Source organism: Schistocerca nitens, chromosome 5 (genome assembly GCF_023898315.1).
Source record: "Schistocerca nitens isolate TAMUIC-IGC-003100 chromosome 5, iqSchNite1.1, whole genome shotgun sequence".
Lineage (NCBI taxonomy): Eukaryota > Metazoa > Arthropoda > Insecta > Orthoptera > Acrididae > Schistocerca > Schistocerca nitens.
The window spans coordinates 565,866,289-565,887,509 of NC_064618.1; the positions used below are offsets into that span (position 1 = coordinate 565,866,289).

General features: G+C 43.6%; 1 protein-coding gene across 1 annotated transcript in view; it reads left to right on the forward strand.

Moving 5' to 3' along the window:
* Positions 1-21,221, forward strand: part of LOC126260583 (ecdysone-induced protein 78C) — a 210,265-nt gene that overhangs the window by 39,557 nt on the left and 149,487 nt on the right. The window contains exons 2-3 of the mRNA XM_049957919.1: positions 11,853-12,087; positions 16,369-16,493. Of these exons, the coding sequence (XP_049813876.1) occupies positions 11,853-12,087; positions 16,369-16,493 (360 nt within the window). The remainder of the gene's footprint in view (positions 1-11,852; positions 12,088-16,368; positions 16,494-21,221) is intronic.

Genomic DNA, 21,221 nt, shown 5'->3' on the forward strand with positions numbered 1-21,221 from the left:
GGATTCGACCTGCGACCGTAGCGGTCGCGCGGTTCCAGACTGTAGTGCCTAGAACCGTCATGACAGTCAAGCTCTTGAACAGTCTGGGTTCTTCTCCTGCCGCGAAATTCTATTTCTATGCTTCCACGCCTGACTCCTCATAGGGGTTGTCCACGAGTAAGTAGTCTCACGTTTCAACGTTCCCGGTCTTAGGCTGAATGCCCCCGCAAGCCTCTCGCACGAATGAAACGTCACCAGACTTTAAGAGACACTCCCTGGACGATGTCTCTAACGCTAGCATAAATTTACGTCTTTCCGAGACTAGCCCTCCAGGATCACTTGCTTTCTTTCTTCGGGGTTTATCAGACGCTGGCTTTGTACCCCTTCCTGGGCTTTTAGCGAAGCTAGACGAAGATCAGCTCTCCCGGCTGCTCTCATATCCAATTAGACACCATACTTCTGTAAGGGTCTCCCACTCCGGGGCTGGAAACCCGTAATGTTTTGTCAGGATGAAAACCGAGGATGTGTGTGGCGACGATAGACGCAATAAAACAGTATTCAACATTACACCACATAGCACTCAGAATACAACTGGTTGCCATTCCTTCTACGCTGGCTAGTGTCTACGTAATCCGGAGCGGAATTCTCTGAGTCCAACAGTAGACTCACGGCTGCCGAGGGCGTTAGCTCGGAGCGGAAGTTGATGACACCCTGGTGCGGCGGTTTGCCGCTCGGTGGCGAGGTAGGCACGCCCCTTCGGTAGCCCTGCTTGGAGATGGCGGTAACTACGTCGTTTGCGTTTGATTCATACGCCGTTTCGGAGTGTACTTGATCCCTCCTAGATCACTGCCCTTGTTGTCCCTTCAGGACGCCTGCGATATCGGACGCCGTGACGATGTGCTGAATGCTGAACCTGGCCGATACGCTGTTAGACCCTTGAGACTCTGGATTCATTAAAGAACTGGACTCCCTTATATAAAATATCTTGAAACGTCTGTTTCGTTTACAATGGTTTAATGTGTTAAATAGTTGACGTTAAGCACGTAATCTGATTTGATCCATTAGAAATGGTTTGTGAAAGACTGATACTGCGAAAACAATGGGTATGATTATAAACAACTTTTCTGCGACCAGTTACGATTTTCTTTTATTTATATTTGCACACGACGCGTTTCGGGAAATGATTCTCATTTTCAAGCGTGCTTTTCTCTGTGTACTACGTCACTTTTTTCGTAATGTTTGTGATGTGAAAGGTTTTGCTTTGTTCTGTTGACTTTGTTTTCTTCTGCTCCATTTCCGCAGAGTCTCATACATGTTAAACGTCAAAGACAATTTTCCGTGAGTCTGGATCATAACAAAACTTTAGTCAACAGAACGAAGCAGAGCCTCACACAACAAAAACATTACGAAGAAATGACATAGTAGACGGAGAAAAATGCACTTGAAAATGGGATCATTTCCGAAATGCATCGAGTAAAGTGTAAATAAAAGGAAATCGTGACTAGCAGGAAAAAAGTTATTGTAAACATGCTTATTAAGTAGGTAAGGGAGAAAAGGTTTAGAAAATATTCGAAATTATGTTTAAAGTTTGTTGGAAATCGATATGTGCTGTCATAATGAAGCACTGTGTGAGTGTAGTGTGGGTGATACGCACTCTGTTTTATGCAAAAGCTAGTTTTTCACGCATCTAAATGTATATAACTTCACATCTCCTGAACTATGTGTCGTACAGTGAATAATTTTGCAGGATCTTTCAATTATACATGTGAATACTTCCTGCAAACCGAGCTATGAATAGACTTAATAGTAAAGAAATAAATGAAAACGTACTGCCTGGTTCTGAAGTTTTACTGCACGAACAAGGGAAGTCCAGCAAGCGAAAAACTTCTCTCCTTTCATCAATTTGTTGGGGGTCTCAGCCAAAAAAGTTTCGTGAAGGTTTGAAATTGTATCTAAAGTTTTTTGAGAGTCATTCTCAATTACTGAATGACTGAAGTGTGGGTAAGTTCTCCTGCCTCAATACATACACACAGTTTTACTGTGTTAACGCTCACAATAAGAACGGGGGGAGGGGGGTTACTTCATACCCAACTATTAAAAATGTTGTAATCTAGTCAGTTATTTTACATTTTAAAATTTCGAAAAAGGTACTATTTTTGATGAATTCTTCTACCAGATTCCATAAATGTGTAAATTTTTCAGTTAAACTTAACCGAACAATTTAAGTCTTAGAAGACGATGTCACTTTCCTCCATGATTCTCTTAATCAATATTTTCAGGTTCAGGACCTTATATTGAAACCAATACGTATTTAAAAAGTTGTTGACAGTAAAAGGCAACAAGAATTAATGAACCCGTTGGTAGTACACGTTACTGAACGTGTGTTGAATTGTTAAGAGTGTGCTAAAATGTATTTTCAGGTTCTTGATCCTACTAACTTATTAGCACCTCTTTAAAAAGTGAATTGTTAATTTAAGTGAACTACAATAAAAGAATTTGTTTTTTTTATTGTCTTAAGGTAGACATAAAGTAATCGTCCCCCAACCCTTTGGTAATGCGCGTTATGCAAAAAGGGTTGGTATTGCTAGGGTTAAAGCCTACGCCTTTTAACTAGTAGATTCTGATCGGATTTCATAATATTTAAATTCGGCCAATAATTTTACCGAGTACAAAAGAAAATTTTTGCTCCTGGAAGCCGTTAGGTAGGCAGGTTACCCGTTTAATACACTACTGGCCACGAAAATTGCTACGCCACGAAGATGACGTGCTACAGACGCGAAATTTCACCGACAGGAAGAAGATGCTGTGATATGCAAATGATTAGCTTTTCAGAGCATTCGCACAAGGTTGGCGCCGGTGGCGACACCTACAACGCTGACATGAGGAAAGTTTCCTACCGATTTCTCATACACAAACAGCAGTTGACCGGGATTGTCTGGTGAAACGTTGTTGTGATGCCTCGTGTAAGGAGGAGAAATGCGTACCATCACGTTTCCGACTTTGATAAAGGTCGGATTGTAGCCAATCGCGATTGTGGTTTATCGTATCGCGACATTGCTGCTCGCGTCGGTCGAGATCCAGTGACTATTAGCAGAATATGGAATCGGTGGGTTCAGGAGGGTAATACGGAACATCGTGCAGGATCCCAACGGCCTCGTATCACTAGCAGTCGGGATGGGAGGCATCTTATCCGCATGGTTGTAACGGATCGTGCAGCCACGCCTCGGTCCCTGAGTCAACAGATGGGGACGTTTCCAAGACGACAACCATCTGCACGAACAGTTCGACGACGTTTGCAGTAGCATGGACTATCAGCTCGGAGACCATGGCTGCTGTTACCCTTGACGCTGCATCACAGGCAGGAGCGCCTGCGATGGTATACTCAACGACGAACCTGGGTGCACGAATGGCGAAACGTCATTTTTTCGGATGCATTCAGGTTCTGTTTACAGCATCATGATGGTCGCATCCGTTTTTGGCGACATCGCTGTGAACGCACATTGGAAGCGTGTATTCGTCATCGCCATACTGGCGTATCACCCGGCGTGGTAGTATGGGGTGCCATTGGTTACACGTCTCGGTCACCACTTGTTCGCATTGACGGCACTTTGAACAGTGGACGTTACATTTCAGATGTGTTACGACCCGTGGCTCTACCCTTCATTCGATCCCTGCGAAACCCTACATTTCAGCAGGATAATGTACCACCGCATATTGCAGATCCTGTACGGGCCTTTCTGGATACAGAAAATGTTCGACTGCTGCCCTGGCCAGATCATTCTCCAGGTCTCTCACCAACTGATAACGTCTGGTCAATGGTGGCCGAGCAACTGGCTCGTCACAATATGCCAGTCACTACTGTTGATGAACTGAGGTATCGTGTTGAAGCTGCGTGGGTAGTTGTACCTGTATACGCCGTCCAAGCTCTGTTTGACTCAATGCCCAGGCGTATGAAGGGCGTTATTACGGCCAGAGGTGTTTGTTCTGGGTACTGATTTCTCAGGATCTATGCACCCAAATTGCGTGAAATGTAATCACATGGCAGTTCTGGTATAATATATTTGTCCAATGAATACCCGTTTATCACCTACATTTCCTCTTGGTGTCGCAATTTTAATGGCCAGTAGTGTATAAATGAACGAAAGTCCTCTCTTCTGAAGCAGTTTGCTGGGCATAGTTCGTTCGCTTTGCAATCGATGTTTGAGTTATGAAATAATAGAATTTGTAATAGAACCGGCATCCGCAAAGTTAGTGCCGCAGTGAAGTGTCTGAACTCTCGGGCAAAATTGAATCGTGGAAAAAAAAATGGTTCAAATGGCTCTGAGAACTATGGGACTTAACATCTGAGGTCATCAGTCCCCTAGAACTTAGAACTACTTAAACCTAACTAACCTAAGGACATCACACACATCCATGCCTTAAGCAGTATTCGAACCTGCGACCGTAGCTGTCGCACAGTTCCAGACTGACGCGCCTAGAACCGCTCGGCCACAACGGCCGGCGAATCGTGGAAATATTGCGAATAACCGTCAGGTGCAATCATATTAGCGACTAGTGACGCTTAGGAAAAAAAAAACTCCCTAGCGCTTTTCCGAACACAGGAGGCCGCGTTAATTTATATTTAAGACCTTTTGGCTACAGATTATGTCATATACGTCGTTGCTCCCATGACATCATGTTATTCCCATAAATTAGTTCGAGGTGTTCACGCTATTTTAGGAGCACGTTACCTTCGAGCAGTTGTTACATGGGTCGACAAGCTAAAAATCTCCGGACGTAGAGTGAATAGCTTTACCTACTCGACGCGTGTGAACCAGTGCGGCAGTGTGGCTCAGAGCAGAACAGATCAGGTGCGAGGCAGGGACAGTATGAGAATGTGAGGAGCCCCTAGCGCGGTTCCTTGGCCGCCGCCGCCACCGGCGCGGTCTACAATTCAATGGCGAGGCGTGGGTGGGTGCGTGCGTGCGTGCGTGCGTGCGGCCGCAGCTCGCAGCCTTGACAGCACTCCTCCATTGTGTCCGGGTACGGCACGACGTGGCCACGCTCAAATTGTCACGCCGCAGCTTCGCCATGTCGGCACAAGAGAGTAGTCGGCGCACGTTCTTTTTATACTGTTATTGTACTGCAATGTTGTAGCAACACGCACAGTTTGGAAAAGTCTTCAGCTACGCGCATCTATGCTACATGTGCATATTTTCCAGTGTCAACTATCCAGCTTCCATTAGACCCTAGCCTTAGTCTCTTTTCGTACCTCTTATAATCTAGCAAAGTATTTCCTTTCCCCATCCACTATACAACTCTATCAACATGTTATGCTCCTATCCATTTCATTTTCATCACGTCTTCCATTTCAGTTTGTTCCCCGACAACTTATTTGTTTTCTTTCTCTTTCACAAGGAGACCACGCGGCAATCGGGATTTTTGTAATTTTCTATGTTTATCGTACGTGGAGTTCATGACTGAGTTACCTATTTGCTCGAAGCAGTTCGGTGCAGCTCTCAAAAGTTCTCTAGAAAATTAACTTTGAAGTTTTCCGAATGCCCTAACGTTAAGATCGAATTTTCTACATGCATTGTGACACTGTGGTGGTTCCGATGTACGGGGGTCGGGGCGAGGCGACGGGGGACTGGGTTCGATTACCGGCCCTTGGAAGTTTTACAGCAAAGGTCGTCAAGCTTAAAATACATAAAGGAGGAAAAAAGATCGGAAGCGCTCGAGATTGGTAATCGCTACATTCAATCTCGTTTCAGTCATTATCTTTTGTGGATTCATTTCGAATACTTCTGTTATTGGCCGGCCGGGGTGGCTGAGCGGTTCTAGGCGCTACAGTCTGCAACCGCGCGACCGCTACTGTCGCAGGTTCGAATCCTGCCTCGGGAATGGATGTGTGTGATGTCCTTAGGTTAGTTAGGTTTAAGTAGTTCTAAGTTCTAGGGGACTGATGATCTTAGAAGTTAAGTCCCATAGTGCTCAGAGCCAACTTCTGTCATTTTATATACTTTTTATAGTCAGCTGTTGTGTGAACATGAGCACTTCTATTCGGCGCACTGTCATTATGCTTGTACATATTGTTTATTTTAAATTTGACATGCCGGTATCCAGTGATTTTCTTTATCTTCGCATGCATATTCGTGATGCGACTCGATAAATAACGTAGATGGGGAAGACTGTGTGAATTTGTAGAACATAAGATCCGAAGATGGTAACTTAGCTTCACTGGAACCAATTATCGAAATAAATGCTTCACTAGCGATCTTAGCTTTTCTAAGTTCGTGTTTTGGGTTCATTATCCACGTCATTTAAATATAAAATTCATCAAATGTAGTTTAACTGATAAATATCATTTTTATAAAAAAATGTGTGTCTTCTTATTTCTATATCGCACCCAATATAATTTCTTAACTGCAATCTTTCATAAAATATTGTTAGTAAAGATCTTTTAGATAAAAAATTAAAATTAATTTTTCCATCTTTATACATCACGGAAATGATTGTAGAACATACATCTTTTTTTAACAATTTACTAGGACCGGGAATCCAACCCAGGCCATCTCCATGTCAGGCAAGCACTCTACTAAAGACTCAAACCGTCTGTTGAAAAATCGACCTAACGTTAGGGTAGTAAAGGCGCCCAAAAAACTACAAAGCCGATTTCCTGGAGAATATTTTGGAGTTTCATTGACTGCTTCGGGCAACTGATGTTTCAGTTCTGAACTTCACGAACCATAAATATAAAAAAATACAAAAATCCGCTTCCCGTGTGTTCTTTGTGATAGTAAAATACCATCACGCATCTTTCCTTTTCTCATAGAGCAGCCCTCTGTTTTTAAGTGGTTTTCCACACTGCCGTAAGACAGAACTGATAACACATAGTGACTGGAAACTACCCAACTCACACACGTCGAAGGTTCAGTGTGGAAAAGACTGCTTAATGTGCCAAAAGTATCCCAATTTTACTCTCCCGTTATGTCTGTTACCGCCCATCCATTCCCTGTCTTCAGATGCGCTAAATACAGAAACTCAGACGTGAAGTGTTTGGAGTTCTGAGGAAAGTGGGACTCCGTGACAAAGGCAAAAGTTCTTAGGGGTTCAGAATAAAGTGAAGAGCTGGGACCGAATTTTGCAGGAGATTTAGGACTGACGAAGGTATCCCATGTGTTTGACGAGGTGAAAGAACTTTACACGTGGCAAACGGGTACGGAAAACGAGGAGGAGTGAATGGTGCCCAAGAAATTGAAGAGCACGGTACAACTTGTGGGCGGCACAGGTTTTACACATCATTTTCTAATAGAAGCTAACTGGGATAATCCTGCTATATTCTCCTTAGTAAACGCTAGTCAACTTCCCAAATCTCTAACAACATTAACACAATTGATACAAAAGTCAACGTGATATGGTGTGACGTAGTTGAAATATTAAATATCAGGTTTATTTGTGAAACCTTTTTCAGTACAGTAGAATGTAAACAATCGGTAAGTACGCGTCTGCATGCGCTACCAGTATGTTCCACAAAGCTGCGCATAAGCACGGAACTTTTTCGGGGCTCATACCTTCTGTTTTATGGGTGATAGAAAGATAGTCAATAGGGTCAAGTGTTTAGATAGCCCTTAGGCTAGGGACCATTTGTATACCGGACGAAAGAATCTTATTACTGTAACAATCGTACAGTACAGGATCAAAGTGTGAATATTACACACTTCCTCCAGGTTACGCAAATGGAGCAAATCGGTTGGTTCTTTTTGCATTGGAGGTGATCTACGTGGTGCCATAAGGAGTTTACGGAGACGCCGTTTAGTTCACAGGTGGTTCCTGAGAAAAACCGAAAATAGCGTTTTTGACATTTTTTCGCCGTTTTGGCTTTCGAACGTATCTGGGCTTTTTAGAGATAGGAGCCAGTGGCAGGGGGAAAGAGACGAAAAGCTTAATAAATATTTCACGATACTAGACAGTAGCTGTGGTACAGAAAGAGCGAAGGAGACAAAGGTAGTGTCAGAGAAAGAGGACAAAGAGGTAGTGGAACATAGTTAACAGAACTAGAAAAAGAGTGAATGAGACAGTACCAGTGAGAGAAGAATAAAGAGAAGGTGAAACTGGAATGATAATGAGAGACAGTCTATAACAATTACAAAGAGGAAGAGAGGAGATAGTGACAGATTAGAGAGCAGCAGTGCCAAGTACTGAATGAGATAGTAGCAGTAAGATAGAGCAAGATGCAGACAGTGACAGTGAAAGGGGACAGTAGTAGTAGGACAGAACGAAAGAGGCTGAGGCTCTGAGACAGGGGACAATGACAGAGAGACACAAAGAGATAATGACAATGAGTTTGGCTAAATCAGTGAGTAAGAATGGAAAGTACTTACTTACTTTCCGTGTCCAGAACTAGACTTCAGACTTCCAAAAATTAGCAGCCAATATGGCCTTGTCATTTGCCTCCCATAAGTCATTCATTGTGCAGGGCTGGTCTAAATATGGACAGATAAGCAGGTGTTGAGGATCCTGGACAGAACCACAGAGAGTGTTCTCATTCTCTTTTAGGAAACCCCATTGCTGCAGGTTTGTCTTGCACTTTGGCACTTCTACCCTCATACGGTTTAGGGTTCTCCAGACTGTGTATGGTAGGTCTCCACCAGGCGCCAGTTCTTCTTTTACATCTTTATGGGAGTTTCTCAGGTCGATTTCCCACCTTTTAAAACGATTCTCTGCAGCCTACCCTTCCAGGGCTCGGGTACGTGACAGGAAACTCTTCCTCGAACAAAGCCGTCGGTCAGCAGGATGGTGTCCATATAAAGGATGACGCATGTCCTTTTCTTGCTTGGTTTTTTCGGCTTCGGCAGCGATGCCACGTCGTATGTTAGGCGGTGCGATCCCCTTGATTAAGTACATCTTGTGCACTGGGGTTGGCCTCAAGCATCCGGTAACAATCCGTGCCATTTCATTCAGTGCGACATCAACTTTTCTCGCGTGTGTTGATGCAGACCAATCTGGAGCGGCGTATTCCGCGGCTGACACACTGAGCGCAAGGGCTGAAGTTCTCAGGACTTTTGGGTTTGCATCCCAGGATCCGCAGAATGGAAAGTATGAGTGGATGAGTACGAGTGACTTGCAGTGATGGACTAAAGGACGTGAGCGACGAAGCTTGTAGGCGTGAGCTGCATGTTAAAAAGAGCGCGACCGCTACGGTCGCAGGTTCGAATCCTGCCTCGGGCATGGATGTTTGTGATGTCCTTAGGTTAGTTAGGTTTAAGTAGTTCTAACTTCTAGGGGACTGATGACCTTAGAAGTTAAGTCCCATAGTACTCAGAGCCTTTTTTTTTTTTTTTTTTTTTTTTTTTTTCTCTCTGAGCACTTTGGGACTTAACTTCTGAGGTCATCAATCCCCTAAAACTTAGAACCACTTAAACCTAACTAACCTAAGGACATCATACACATCCATGCCCCATGCAAGATTCGAACCTACGACCACAGCGCTCGCGCGGTTCCAGACTGCAGTACCTAGAACCACTCGGCCACTCCGGCCGGCACACGAGAAGCGTTGTGGGACGTAACTATTTATGGATAATATTCGAAGAGCGTTTTTCACCCCAAGAAGAGTTGGGCAAGTAATTACATCCTCCTATATACATATCGCGAAAATACCATGAATACAAAATCACACATTGGGTCGAATGAATAAAAAAGAGAACAGCCTTCGGAGAAGATTCTCAGAGCAAAAGAAAATTCTCTCAGAAAGTTCTCAATTTCGTATGAATAAAAAAGTCGAAGTATATCCCCCAACGAGAGAGTTCTCTCTCTCTCTCTCTCTCTCCCTCTCTCCCACCTCCTCCTTCTCCCCTCCCTCCCCCCCCCCCCCCCTCCTCCTCGAGAAAACTCTCGGAGTGTGTCGTTTGCCGCGTCCGGCGGAGAACACACACGTAGTCTTACATCTCTTTCATCTCGCGCAAACAGGCGCCTATGCGGTTACGTTACGAGAAACAGATCGCTAGGTTTGTAATAAACCAGTTATTAATTTTTCTTTTCCACCTTCTTCAGCCATATAATGTTTTATTAATGTTAAACCTGTATAAATTACAGGTTCTCACCACTGCATTTCATCTGGTTACATACGGGGTAGTTATAATTAAAATTTCGCTACTTCAGATAGTCCCATGAAACACTATTGATTGTAGGACAATGAAACTTTGTGGAAACATTTATAAACTGGAAGAGAAATAACGAATAAACGATTGAAAGAGAGACATTTTAATTTCCACGCGCGAGGGCAACAAACGTTGCTTAATGTGACAACCATCTGCATCGACGACAGCCTGGAATCGCTTGACTGCAACTCAAGTCGTCGAGGGAAGCACTTGATAATTCACGACATCCAGAAACATATGGCCCCAGTATGCCAAAATCGATTAATTTTTAAAGGTGGATTTGGGGCCTGAAGTTGGAATAATGAATTGCCTAAACTCGTAGCGAAAATAAAATAGCTTCTCAATTTCACGGCTGTTTGGCGAATTTCATTGTTAAAAAGAAATCACACAGGTGAAATACGTTGATCTTGGCAGCCACGGAGTTTAGAACGATAGTCCAGTGATTCGGTTTTCTAGGAATGTGTTATGGAGTAACCGAGTGACCTCACGCGTCCATCATTCTCAGTCATGTTAACAGTAACTACTCCTCAACAATTTGTGGCGCAATTGGTCATCGGTCTCTTCCAGGAGCAATTCGCAAATCGCCAGTTAATTCGAACTTCCGAATCGTGTTCTGCAGCCTCGATGCGGAAAGAGGACCTCTCCGTATTACTTCAATGCATCGATACACGCCAAGAGCATCAGCACTACTGCTGTTGTTACGACAAAACAGCTTTACGAGTAAAGCAATGTACACCTTGTCAAGGCGCATGCTGCCCGTCTGCAGCTACAGCCACACTGATGCTTGTGTTTCGGTCCCACGTCGCCGCACCAGTGTCGACGCCTAACGGCAATCACGACACTAACACTACTAACAACGCAAATCCTGCAGCGAACAATCTGAACATCATTCCTATAAAGCTGGACGTCATAGGTATAGAGTTCTCTGTCTACACTGGCCCAAGTAGCAAAAGTTTTATTATAACCACCATGTATACCCTTTTTGCCTTCGGAGCAATACAAATTCTGATAGTTTTAGAGGATATTGTCCAAATACGGGCAACCACTTTCATTAAATTTTATTCTGCCAAGGTCGTTGAACGTTTCAAATACACAACATCTAAGAAAATTCTGAAACATGTAGGCTTTCTAATAATGAGGTTAAAATAAACAGAGTCGAGGTAAAGGCTGTAGAAAATAGCTTAATCTTTGGAGACTGCAAATTGGTCGTTTTGCTCGGTATGGTCCAAAAATGAGAAACTTCTAAAATGGTATAAAACAGCTATAAAAATAACACCAATATGTCAGGCATCAACGTTGCTTTTGAGAAAGCCTTGCCAGCCATGGGAAAGCTAAACATACGCACGTAAAATGAACAAACTAAATATTTACGGTTAAAAATACAGAAAAACACATGACAATATTTTATGAAAGAAAATTGCCTATTTGCAACTGTCGCAAATGTAAGTATCTATTTCAGAATGTGCACAACCGCTGTATACCCACATATTGCCCTCAAAACACATGACCCAAAGTTATCTCATTCAATCCTCACAGAAGAGATCCTCGCAAAAATACCAACTTTTATCCTCATCTCCTGGATATTCTCCTAGAGGTATTTCCAGGTTACTGTCGTCCTGCACAACTCGTTCCAGAACTGCATCATCGTTCTCCGTATCTGAGGACTGTTGTCTCACTTTCGAAAGTCTTTCATTTGTCTGCGTGTTTGCTATTGGAATATTGGTTTTCCTTTTACAGCCCCCACTGTCACTGGAAAATAAGTTCCTCTTAACCTTCTCGACAGCAGATTGTTCCCAATGTAAATACCATTCGCGACGGTGTGGTGTTCCTGTAAAGACACTCGAACGTGAAGGCTTACGACCACGATTTGTTGCTAATTTCCTTATGCCAGGAACTGGAGCAATCTCAAAAGCTCTCAACTGCGCTAATGTTCCTGGAAAAACTTGCGGAGTAGCGGATGTCGAATATGATGGTAAGGCGATAACGTTAGGAGTGATCCCTGGGGACTTTGATGTATTAGAACTGCATGTCTTCTCTACTTGAATTTCTCAGCCTAGGAATCAGAATCAGAAAAGATGTCTTTGTTCGAAGGAATCACTCCACTTCCTTTGAATCCGCTAACTGCAATTTTCTCAGCCTTGACTTTGAGATATGCATTTCCAAACAGCTCCATTATATCATATGGTGTCAAACAGCGCTGGGAGGATCGACCTATTTCATCCACGTTGATTTTCTTTCTGCAGTGAATTTCTGCTTGTGGTACGCTTCTTCCAAAAGGTTAAAGAAGGCTTGGATATTTTCTTTGTCGAAGCCTAGTGACCTTTAAACGTTGTTCCACGTGGTTTGCAAAATGATAAGCAATCTTTGTACCGATTCGGGAAAAGATCTACCCAGGCTATGCCAGCATCAATTGACGTGAAAGGTGTTTGCAGACCATTTCCAACTGAATGTTGAAAGGTTGTCCGTCTCAGATCTGCTCTAGTATATCCGTGGAATTTTTGTTCCATGGTAAGTAGGTATTGAACCAGCAGTTCCTCTAATTCTGCACCCAAATAAAGTTTTCTCTGTAGATAATTACGATCTGCTACAGCTGGAGTCATGTCACGTTTTGCCGGCCGCGGTGGTCTCGCGGTTCTAGGCGCGCAGTCCGGAACCGTGCGACTGCTACGGTCACAGGTTCGAATCCTGCCTCGGGCATAGATGTGTGTGATGTCCTTAGGTTAGTTTGGTTTAAGTAGTTCTAAGTTCTAGGGGACTGATGACCACAGCAGTTGAGTCCCATAGTGCTCAGGGCCATTTGAACCATTTTTCATGTCACGTTTTTCACTTAAGATTTGGAGTGTGGCATGAAGTAAATTAAACATTGTTGCTGCTTTCAGAGTCACCATTCGCTTTTGTCTGACAGCTGTAATGGCTTTCTCCTTGTCGTCTTCATTCCAGCACTGTCTATCATTCTTCCAGATATACTTCGGCGTTTTTCTTGGGTTTCTGGCACAACAGATACAGTAAATCAACCGTTTTGCTTCAGCTGTGCCAGAATATGAGCTACCTCATATTTAGACCCGGTTGTGTAGCCCACATTTAGAGCAATTGAGTAAGAACGCTTAAGAGTGGTAACAGCTCATTGAAAAAATACGTTATCCAATAAATAATAATGTCAAACGAACTGTGGAATACCAGTAACAAGATGATGATAACAAGAAATGCCTTGCTTTAACAACTAATGGTACATAAAATTAATAAACATACCTACATAATGTTCCAAGGCACTGGAATGGTAAAATGACGCGTTCGATACCACTGCATCCGAATGCTTCGTTTGCTGGCGATGAATTGATGCCTTTCGCTAATTGGATCCCTCTCTAACAATTCACCACTGCCTCCACTAGGCTGCAGCATCTGCACGTCATTAGGCAAGAATTAGTCCATATTAGACCCTGGTCAGTATTTGGACCATTTCGTCTACGGAAAAAAAGATACGAAAAACCTCGCTAAAACTTAATCCCAATAGAACTTACTCAGCTCTAAGTATACTACAGAGCTCATTTCGAAAAGCGGAGAATGCCCTCCACTTGTGAGAAACTTCTGTAGTTTCCTTCATAGAAAGCCGGAGAATATTCTTCGCGTTGAGTAACTTCCCTCGCCCTTTTAGTCAAGCTGACAACATTCTCAGCGGACGTATATTCTCCAGCTCGCTTCATTCAAACGAATTTGAGAATGTTCTCTGAAATTTCGAGAAAAAAATATGTTCTCCTTTATATTTATACGACTAATTAAGGCTCATACGGAGAGACTGTCGTTCTTCACACGCACCATTTTCGATTGAAACACAGAAAGGTGGGGAGGTACCCTCCGCCACACACCGTAAGGTTGCTTGCGGGTTATAGCTGTAGACGGAGATGTACAGGGTGTCCCAAAAGAACGACCCGATTTTAAATAGATTTATTTATTAGGAGGAAGGGTTTAACATCAACAAATTGCATGCTAAATTACTCAGAAAAGACAGAAGTTTATAAAAATCGATCATAAATGTTCAGTATGTCCTCCACTGGCTGCACGGACGACATCTAGCCAATAGCCGAATTCATCCCAAACTGATCGTAAGGTGTCTTCTGTCACTGAAGCTACAGCAGCTGATATTCTGGTTTTTACTTCATCAGTGTCACGAGGTAAGGGAGGAACGTTTACGAGGTGCATTCAAGTTCAAAGGCCTCCAATTTATTTTCTAATTAACTACTCACCCGAAATCGATGAAACTGGCGTTACTTCTCGACGTAATCGCCCTGCAGACGTACACATTTTTCACAACGCTGATGCCATGATTCCATGGCAGCGGCGAAGGCTTCTTTAGGAGTCTGTTTTGAACACTGGAAAATCGCTGAGGCAATAGCAGCACGGCCGGTGAATGTGCGGCCACGGAGAGTGTCTTTCATTGTTGGAAAAAGCCAAAAGTCACTAGGATCCAGGTCAGGTGAGTAGGGAGCATGAGGAATCACTTCAAAGTTGTTATCACGAAGAAACTGTTGCGTAATGTTAGCTCGATGTGCGGGTGCGTTGTCTTGGTGAAACAGCACACGCGCAGCCCTTCCCGGACGTTTTTGTTGCAGTGCAGGAAGGAATTTGTTCTTCAAAACAAAAGAATGCTGAAGATTAGATGGGTAGATCACATAACTAATGAGGAGGTACTGAACAGGATTGGGGAGAAGAGGAGTTTGTGGCACAACTTGACCAGAAGAAGGGATCGGTTGGTAGGACATGTTATGAGGCATCAAGGGATCACCAATTTAGTATTGGAGGGCAGCGTGGAGGGTAAAAATCGTAGGGGGAGACCAAGAGATGCATACACTAAGCAGATTCAGAAGGATGTAGGTTGCAGTAGGTACTGGGAGATGAAGAAGCTTGCACAGGATAGAGTAGCATGGAGAGCTGCATCAAACCAGTCTCAGGACTGAAGACCACAACAACAACAACATTTTCGTAGGATGCATCTGTTACCGCAGTGCCCTTTGGAACGCAATGGGTAAGGATTACGCCCTCGCTGTCCCAGAACATGGACACCATCATTTTTTCAGCACTGGCGGTTACCCGAAATTTTTTTGGTGGCGGTGAATATGTGTGCCTCCATTGAGCTGACTGGCGCTTTGTTTCTGGATTGAAAAATGGCATCCACGTCTCATCCATTGTCACAACCGACGAAAAGAAAGTCCCATTCATGCTGTCGTTGCGCGTCAACATTGCTTGGCAACATGCCACACGGGCAGCCATGTGGTCGTCCGTCAGCATTCGTGGCACTAACCTGGATGACACTTTTCGCATTTTCAGGTCGTCATGCAGGATTGTGTGCACAGAACCCACAGAAATGCCAACTCTGGAGGCGATCTGTTCAACAGTCATTCGGCGATCCCCCAAAACAATTCTCTCCACTTTCTCGATCATGTCGTCAGACCGGCTTGTGCGAGCCCGAGGTTGTTTCGGTTTGTTGTCACACGATGTTCTGCCTTCATTAAACTGTCGCACCCACGATCGCACTTTCGACACATCCATAACTCCATCACCACATGTCTCCTTCAACTGTCGATGAATTTCAGTTGGTTTCACACCACGCAAATTCAGAAAACGAATGATTGCACGCTGTTCAAGTAAGGAAAACGTCGCCATTTTAAGTATTTAAAACAGTTCTAATTCTCGCCGCTGGCGGTAAAATTCCATCTGCCGTACGGTGCTGCCATCTCTGGGACTTATTGACAATGAACGCGGCTTCATTTTAAAACAATGCGCATGTTTCTATCTCTTTCCAGTCCGGAGAAAAAAAATCGGAGGCCTTAGAACTTGAATGCACCTCGTAGCACGAAATCGAATATGAAACGCCCGCTGAACTGCGATCACCGATTGAGTAGGACAAAATTCAATAACACCATACGCCTTTTGTTGCGCGGACGCCATACTGCGTGAGACTGGGTGCACGCTCCAGGTCAGCGCTCGTAGCGACATCTAACGGTTTTTTTCTGTACACCTAGCGCTGTTTCAGTTACCTATTGACATTTGTCTCAATGTTATTACAAGTTTAAATCGGGTCATTCTTTTTGAGACTGTCTGTATATGAATGAGGCACGCGCTGGCTGGACTTAGTAGTCCTTACAACTTGTGCATTGTCACGTTTTGCACCTACCATGCCCGGACGTGTCTCCCTTGTGCTGCCACGCCTGCCGACGTGTCGGGAACGCGGCGACTGAGTGCCCGTCTCTGTCCGCAGAGCAGCAGTACGCGGCGGCCGACTCCAACAGCTCGACGCCGGCCAAGTCGTTCGTGCCGTGCAAGGTGTGCGGCGACAAGGCGTCCGGCTACCACTACGGGGTCACCTCCTGCGAGGGATGCAAGGTGAGTACGAAACTTCTTCCAATCTGTCACGTCCACAGAAACAACTACTCGCCCCCTTGATAAATTTCTTGTTGCACAACATCATAAAACAGCCCAAGCCTGTTCTTCACAGAAATTCATACTATGATACTTTACGCGCGATGATTGCACAAAACAGTGACTCTTTCCTCCTTAGGATAGTGGTAAAAAAGCGTAACTTATTTCATCGAAGTAACTATTTACTTCAGCGCAATTGATGCTCACTACATTCTATTTTTAGACAATGACTTAATAACTGCATTAGCATAACGTTACCGTAACATAGTTTTAATTAAATTTTCCTCAAGACATTTGAGTCTCATCTTTATCTACCTGAAGAAATGAATTAAAATTTGTATGACATCCGGGTCTTGAACCCTGGTCTTTTGCTTATACGGCAGGAATGCTAGCCATTACTATTGCCGAGTCAGTAGTAGTGACGATCTAACAAGGGAACCTCCCCATCGCACCCCCCTCAGATTTAGTTATAGGTTGGCACAGTGGATAGGCCTTGAAAAACGGAACACAGACCAATCGAGAAAACAGGAAGAAGTCGTGTGGAACTATGAAAAAAATAAGCAAAATATACAAACTGAGTAGCTCATGCGCAAGATAGGAGAGTCTGAGCCCAGGAACGCCGTGGTCGCGTGGTTAGCGCGAGCAGCTGGGGAACAAGAGGTCCTTGGTTCAAGTCTATCCTCGAGTGACAATTTTACTTTATTTATTTTCGCAAAGTTATGATCTGTCCGTTCGTTCATTGACGTCTCTGTTCAGTGTAATAAGTTTAGTGTCTGTATTTTGCGACCGCACCGCAAAACCGTGCGATTAGTTGACGAAAGGACGTGCCTCTCCAATGGGAAACGAAAACATTTGATCGCAAGGTCATAGGTCAACCGATTCCTCCACAGGAAAACACGTCTGATATATTCTATACGACGCTGGTAACGGCATGTGCGTCACATGACAGGAATATGTTGTCGAATGGCGAATGGGTAAAAAGATTCTTCTACCTTGTCCGATTTAGGATTTCTTGCGGATGTAATAATCACTCCCAAGAAAGTGATGAAAACATAACGGACGGACAGATAATAACTGTCTGAAAATAAAAAATTAAAATTTTTCGCTAGAGGGCAGACTCGAACCAAGAACCTCTGGTTCAACAGTTACTCACGCTAACCACGGGGCCACTGCTCGACTGAGGTTATATACTCCTTAATGTTACCTATATTACGCATCGACTACGCAGTTTGTATATTTTGCTTATTTTTTAATAGTTCCACACAACTTCTTCCTGTTTTCTTGATTAATCTGTGTTCAGTTTTTCAAGCCCTATCCACTGTGGAACTTATAACTAAATCTGAGGGGGGGGGGGGGAGCGATGGGGAGGTTCTCTTGTAAGAAGGGGAAAAGAAACTGAAGATGTGTATTGAAGTTTGTGTTGGGGAGGTCATTGGACTTGGGTACAGCGTTCAGCAATGTTAACTATAGTATTGTGGTGGTGTAATTGTGTAGTCTGCCTTCGGCAGCGGTGAGGCGCACACGCCTCGTTTGCGTTAGAGAGCCTATATAGGAGAGAGTGGCCAATCGGCCCGTGGCCGCCACGTTTTTGCCAGATTGCGCGCGGGACGTCCAATTAGGTAGCAACGCAAGCAGAAAGCTAGCCACTTCACGAGTAAATTAAGGCATGTGTTTGACGCAGGAGACCAAAGCAGATCTTCTAGCTTAATACTCGGTACATAATTAAAACAAATGCCATTCGTCTATGTTTATAAAGGCCTAATAAATTTGTGAGCAAATGGAAGTATCATGAAGCAGAGTTCATGTCTGCTGAATTTCACCAGCAGTATTTTATGGTGCTATATAAACATTGACAACTGATTAATAAGAAAAAGAAGTTTCATTTAATGTATCTCAGAGTACATGATGCTATTTCAGATTTTTCCGTGCGATATTCATCGCTGAAATTGGTAAACTCTTGTCTCTTTCCGTCCCAACATCATGCATTTTAAGTGTGTACCGATCTTATAACATTTTCTTATGCTGGCAAAAAACGTCATTCTGTACACTTAAGAACTCTGTACCACAGAAAATGGGGAAAATATCAATACTTATTTACTCTACTGAAACAGCAGAAAGTAATTCAAAATACGTAACTGAATATCCACACGCTAATTATAATTTACAGGAATGTGAATAGCCAAGACTACAGAGCCAAGTGCCAGTCGCCAGTCGGAAGTACGTAGACTTACGGTTCCGTATACATGTTAAAACACATCGCGTCACTCAAGAACCATTAAAACTCTAGAAAATAACGTTTAAAGAAAACCTGGATTGAGCAGGTTTCCGACTCACGACCTTCGGATTACAACGAGCATAATACATCCATCTTCACTTCGGTTTTTGCACCCAACAGCAGAGCAACCAGGCATTCCTCTTGACTGTCCTTAATGATTTTGTAATTCATATTATTAGTGACACTCAGTAAATCACTTTAAATAAAAATGTTGCCTCTAAAATTGCTGTGAAGTTCTAAAAGTATCCTCATAAATCCGAGCAACAGAGTGAATGTAAGGTAATTTACATAAATAGAATCGACAGAGAACATGCAAAAGTCCTTCAATACCTACCGTATTACAACCTGTACATAAATGTGCAATGGTATTGGCGTTCGAAGCGTTGAAGAGAACCAATAGTACAGAATCACACACAGTATCTATTTATACTCATATCAAGTCAGCGTCAGTTTGGTAAAAACATGGCCTCCTCGGCTCTTAGCCAATCAGCGACGCTATCACCATTGGCCACTCTCTCCGTCCACGTAGGCTCTCTAGTTTGTGTCTCACCTGTTATGCTGCTTGCGAGCGAGAGTGCGTTTGTTGACTTCCGTGTAGCGGCTTGTCTCCCAGTCCGACTTCATTAACCAACATGGCGTTTCCTTGCCGCCGGGCCACAATTAACTTTTACTTTGGATCATGAACGACTTAAGACGTATGAAGCAGAACATTTTATACGGAATTAAATGCATCTCCCCGCCACAAGAAGTTCTCGGAACTATTTCTCGATCCTTAGTGCTACTGTGCCCATAAAGCTGACGAATAACGAGCTATGTGGTGACATTGTGCGGGGCCACGCTATAACTCCCAAGTTTCGATACTCTGACAGTCGTGTAGGGACTATCGTGGTTTATTACACTGGTTTTGGCCTCCAAACATTGCGGGTTTTCGAACTCGCGTTTGAGGTACTGTCGGACGTTGTGGTTGCTGCCTTTAAACCTTACGGCAAAGTCGTCAGTCATGTTGCTGGAACGTGGAAGACGTTCGAAACATACCATTTCCTCAACGGTGTCTGTCAGATAAAAAGTGAACTACGGAAACGCCTGCCTTTCTACTTCCTTATTGCCGGCTACAGGGCTGTCGTCATGTACAATGGCCAGCCATGCACCTGTTCAAGTTGTCTTCGTTGATCCATTATGGATCGTGGTACGACGGCTCGCATGAACTTCTTGATGCAATAATTTACCCACAGCCGTATGTATTGTAGAAATTTATTTTATTTTATGATTCTATGTGCTACCAGTTTTGGCATTACGTTGCTGCCATCTTCAGGCACCACTCGCCATAGTCGTAAAATCGCTACACACGGAAGGAGCCATATAACTGGATCCGTGAATCAATCGTCCTGCAACAGCTCTTGGTGGCCTGGAGACACAGCTCACTACGTGTTTGCTGATGGCGAGAAAAGTATCCTCGATTTTTAGTAGTTCCTTAATGAACGTCATTGTGCATTTCTCTGCATTCCAAAATACATACAATTTTTCTCCAATTTCCTTTGCACTGTCTTCCTTAACCCACTCCAGAGTTCACACAGAAAACCAGAATTAACAATAATCGAAGAAGGGAAAGCGGAAAGTTGGAATAAGTCTGTAGATGGGAGATGAACTTGAAGGCAATATTGTAGACAGAGATGACGACGCAGATGAAGATGATATGGGAACATGATACTGAACGAAGAATTTCATACAAAACTGAAAGACTTAAGTTCGCAGCTCGTGGTCGCGCGGTAGCGTTCTCGCTTCCCGCGTCCGGGTTCCCGGGTTCGATTCCCGGCGGGGTCAGGGATTTTCTCTGCCTCGTGATGACTGGGTGTTGTGTGATGTCCTTAGGTTAGTTACGTTTAAGTAGTTCTAAGTTCTAGGGGACTGACGACCATAGATGTTAAGTCCCATAGTGCTCAGAGCCATTTGAACCATTTTTGAACTTAAGTCAAAACAAGGCCCCTGGAGTAGACGACATTCCATCAGAACTATTGATGGCCTTGGGAAAGCCGGCCATGGCCTATTCCATTTGGTGTGCAAGATGCACGAGACAGGCGAAATAGAATGCAATAATTCTATTTCCAAAGAAAGCAGGTTCTGGCAAGTGTGAATATTACCGAACTTTCAGTTTAATGTCATGGTTGCAAAATACTAACACGAATTATTTTTGGAAGAACAGAAAGACTGGTAGAAGCCGACCATGACAAAGAATGACAAAGATAAGTTTGGATTGCGGTGAAGTGTGGGAACACACGAGCCAACATTAACTCTACGATTATAGCTGTTGTAAACATAGAGAAAGCTTTTGACAATTTTGATTGGAAAATTCTGTTTGACATTCTGAAGGTAGTATGGGCAAAACAGTTGCACAGAAACCAGACGGCAGTTATAAGTAT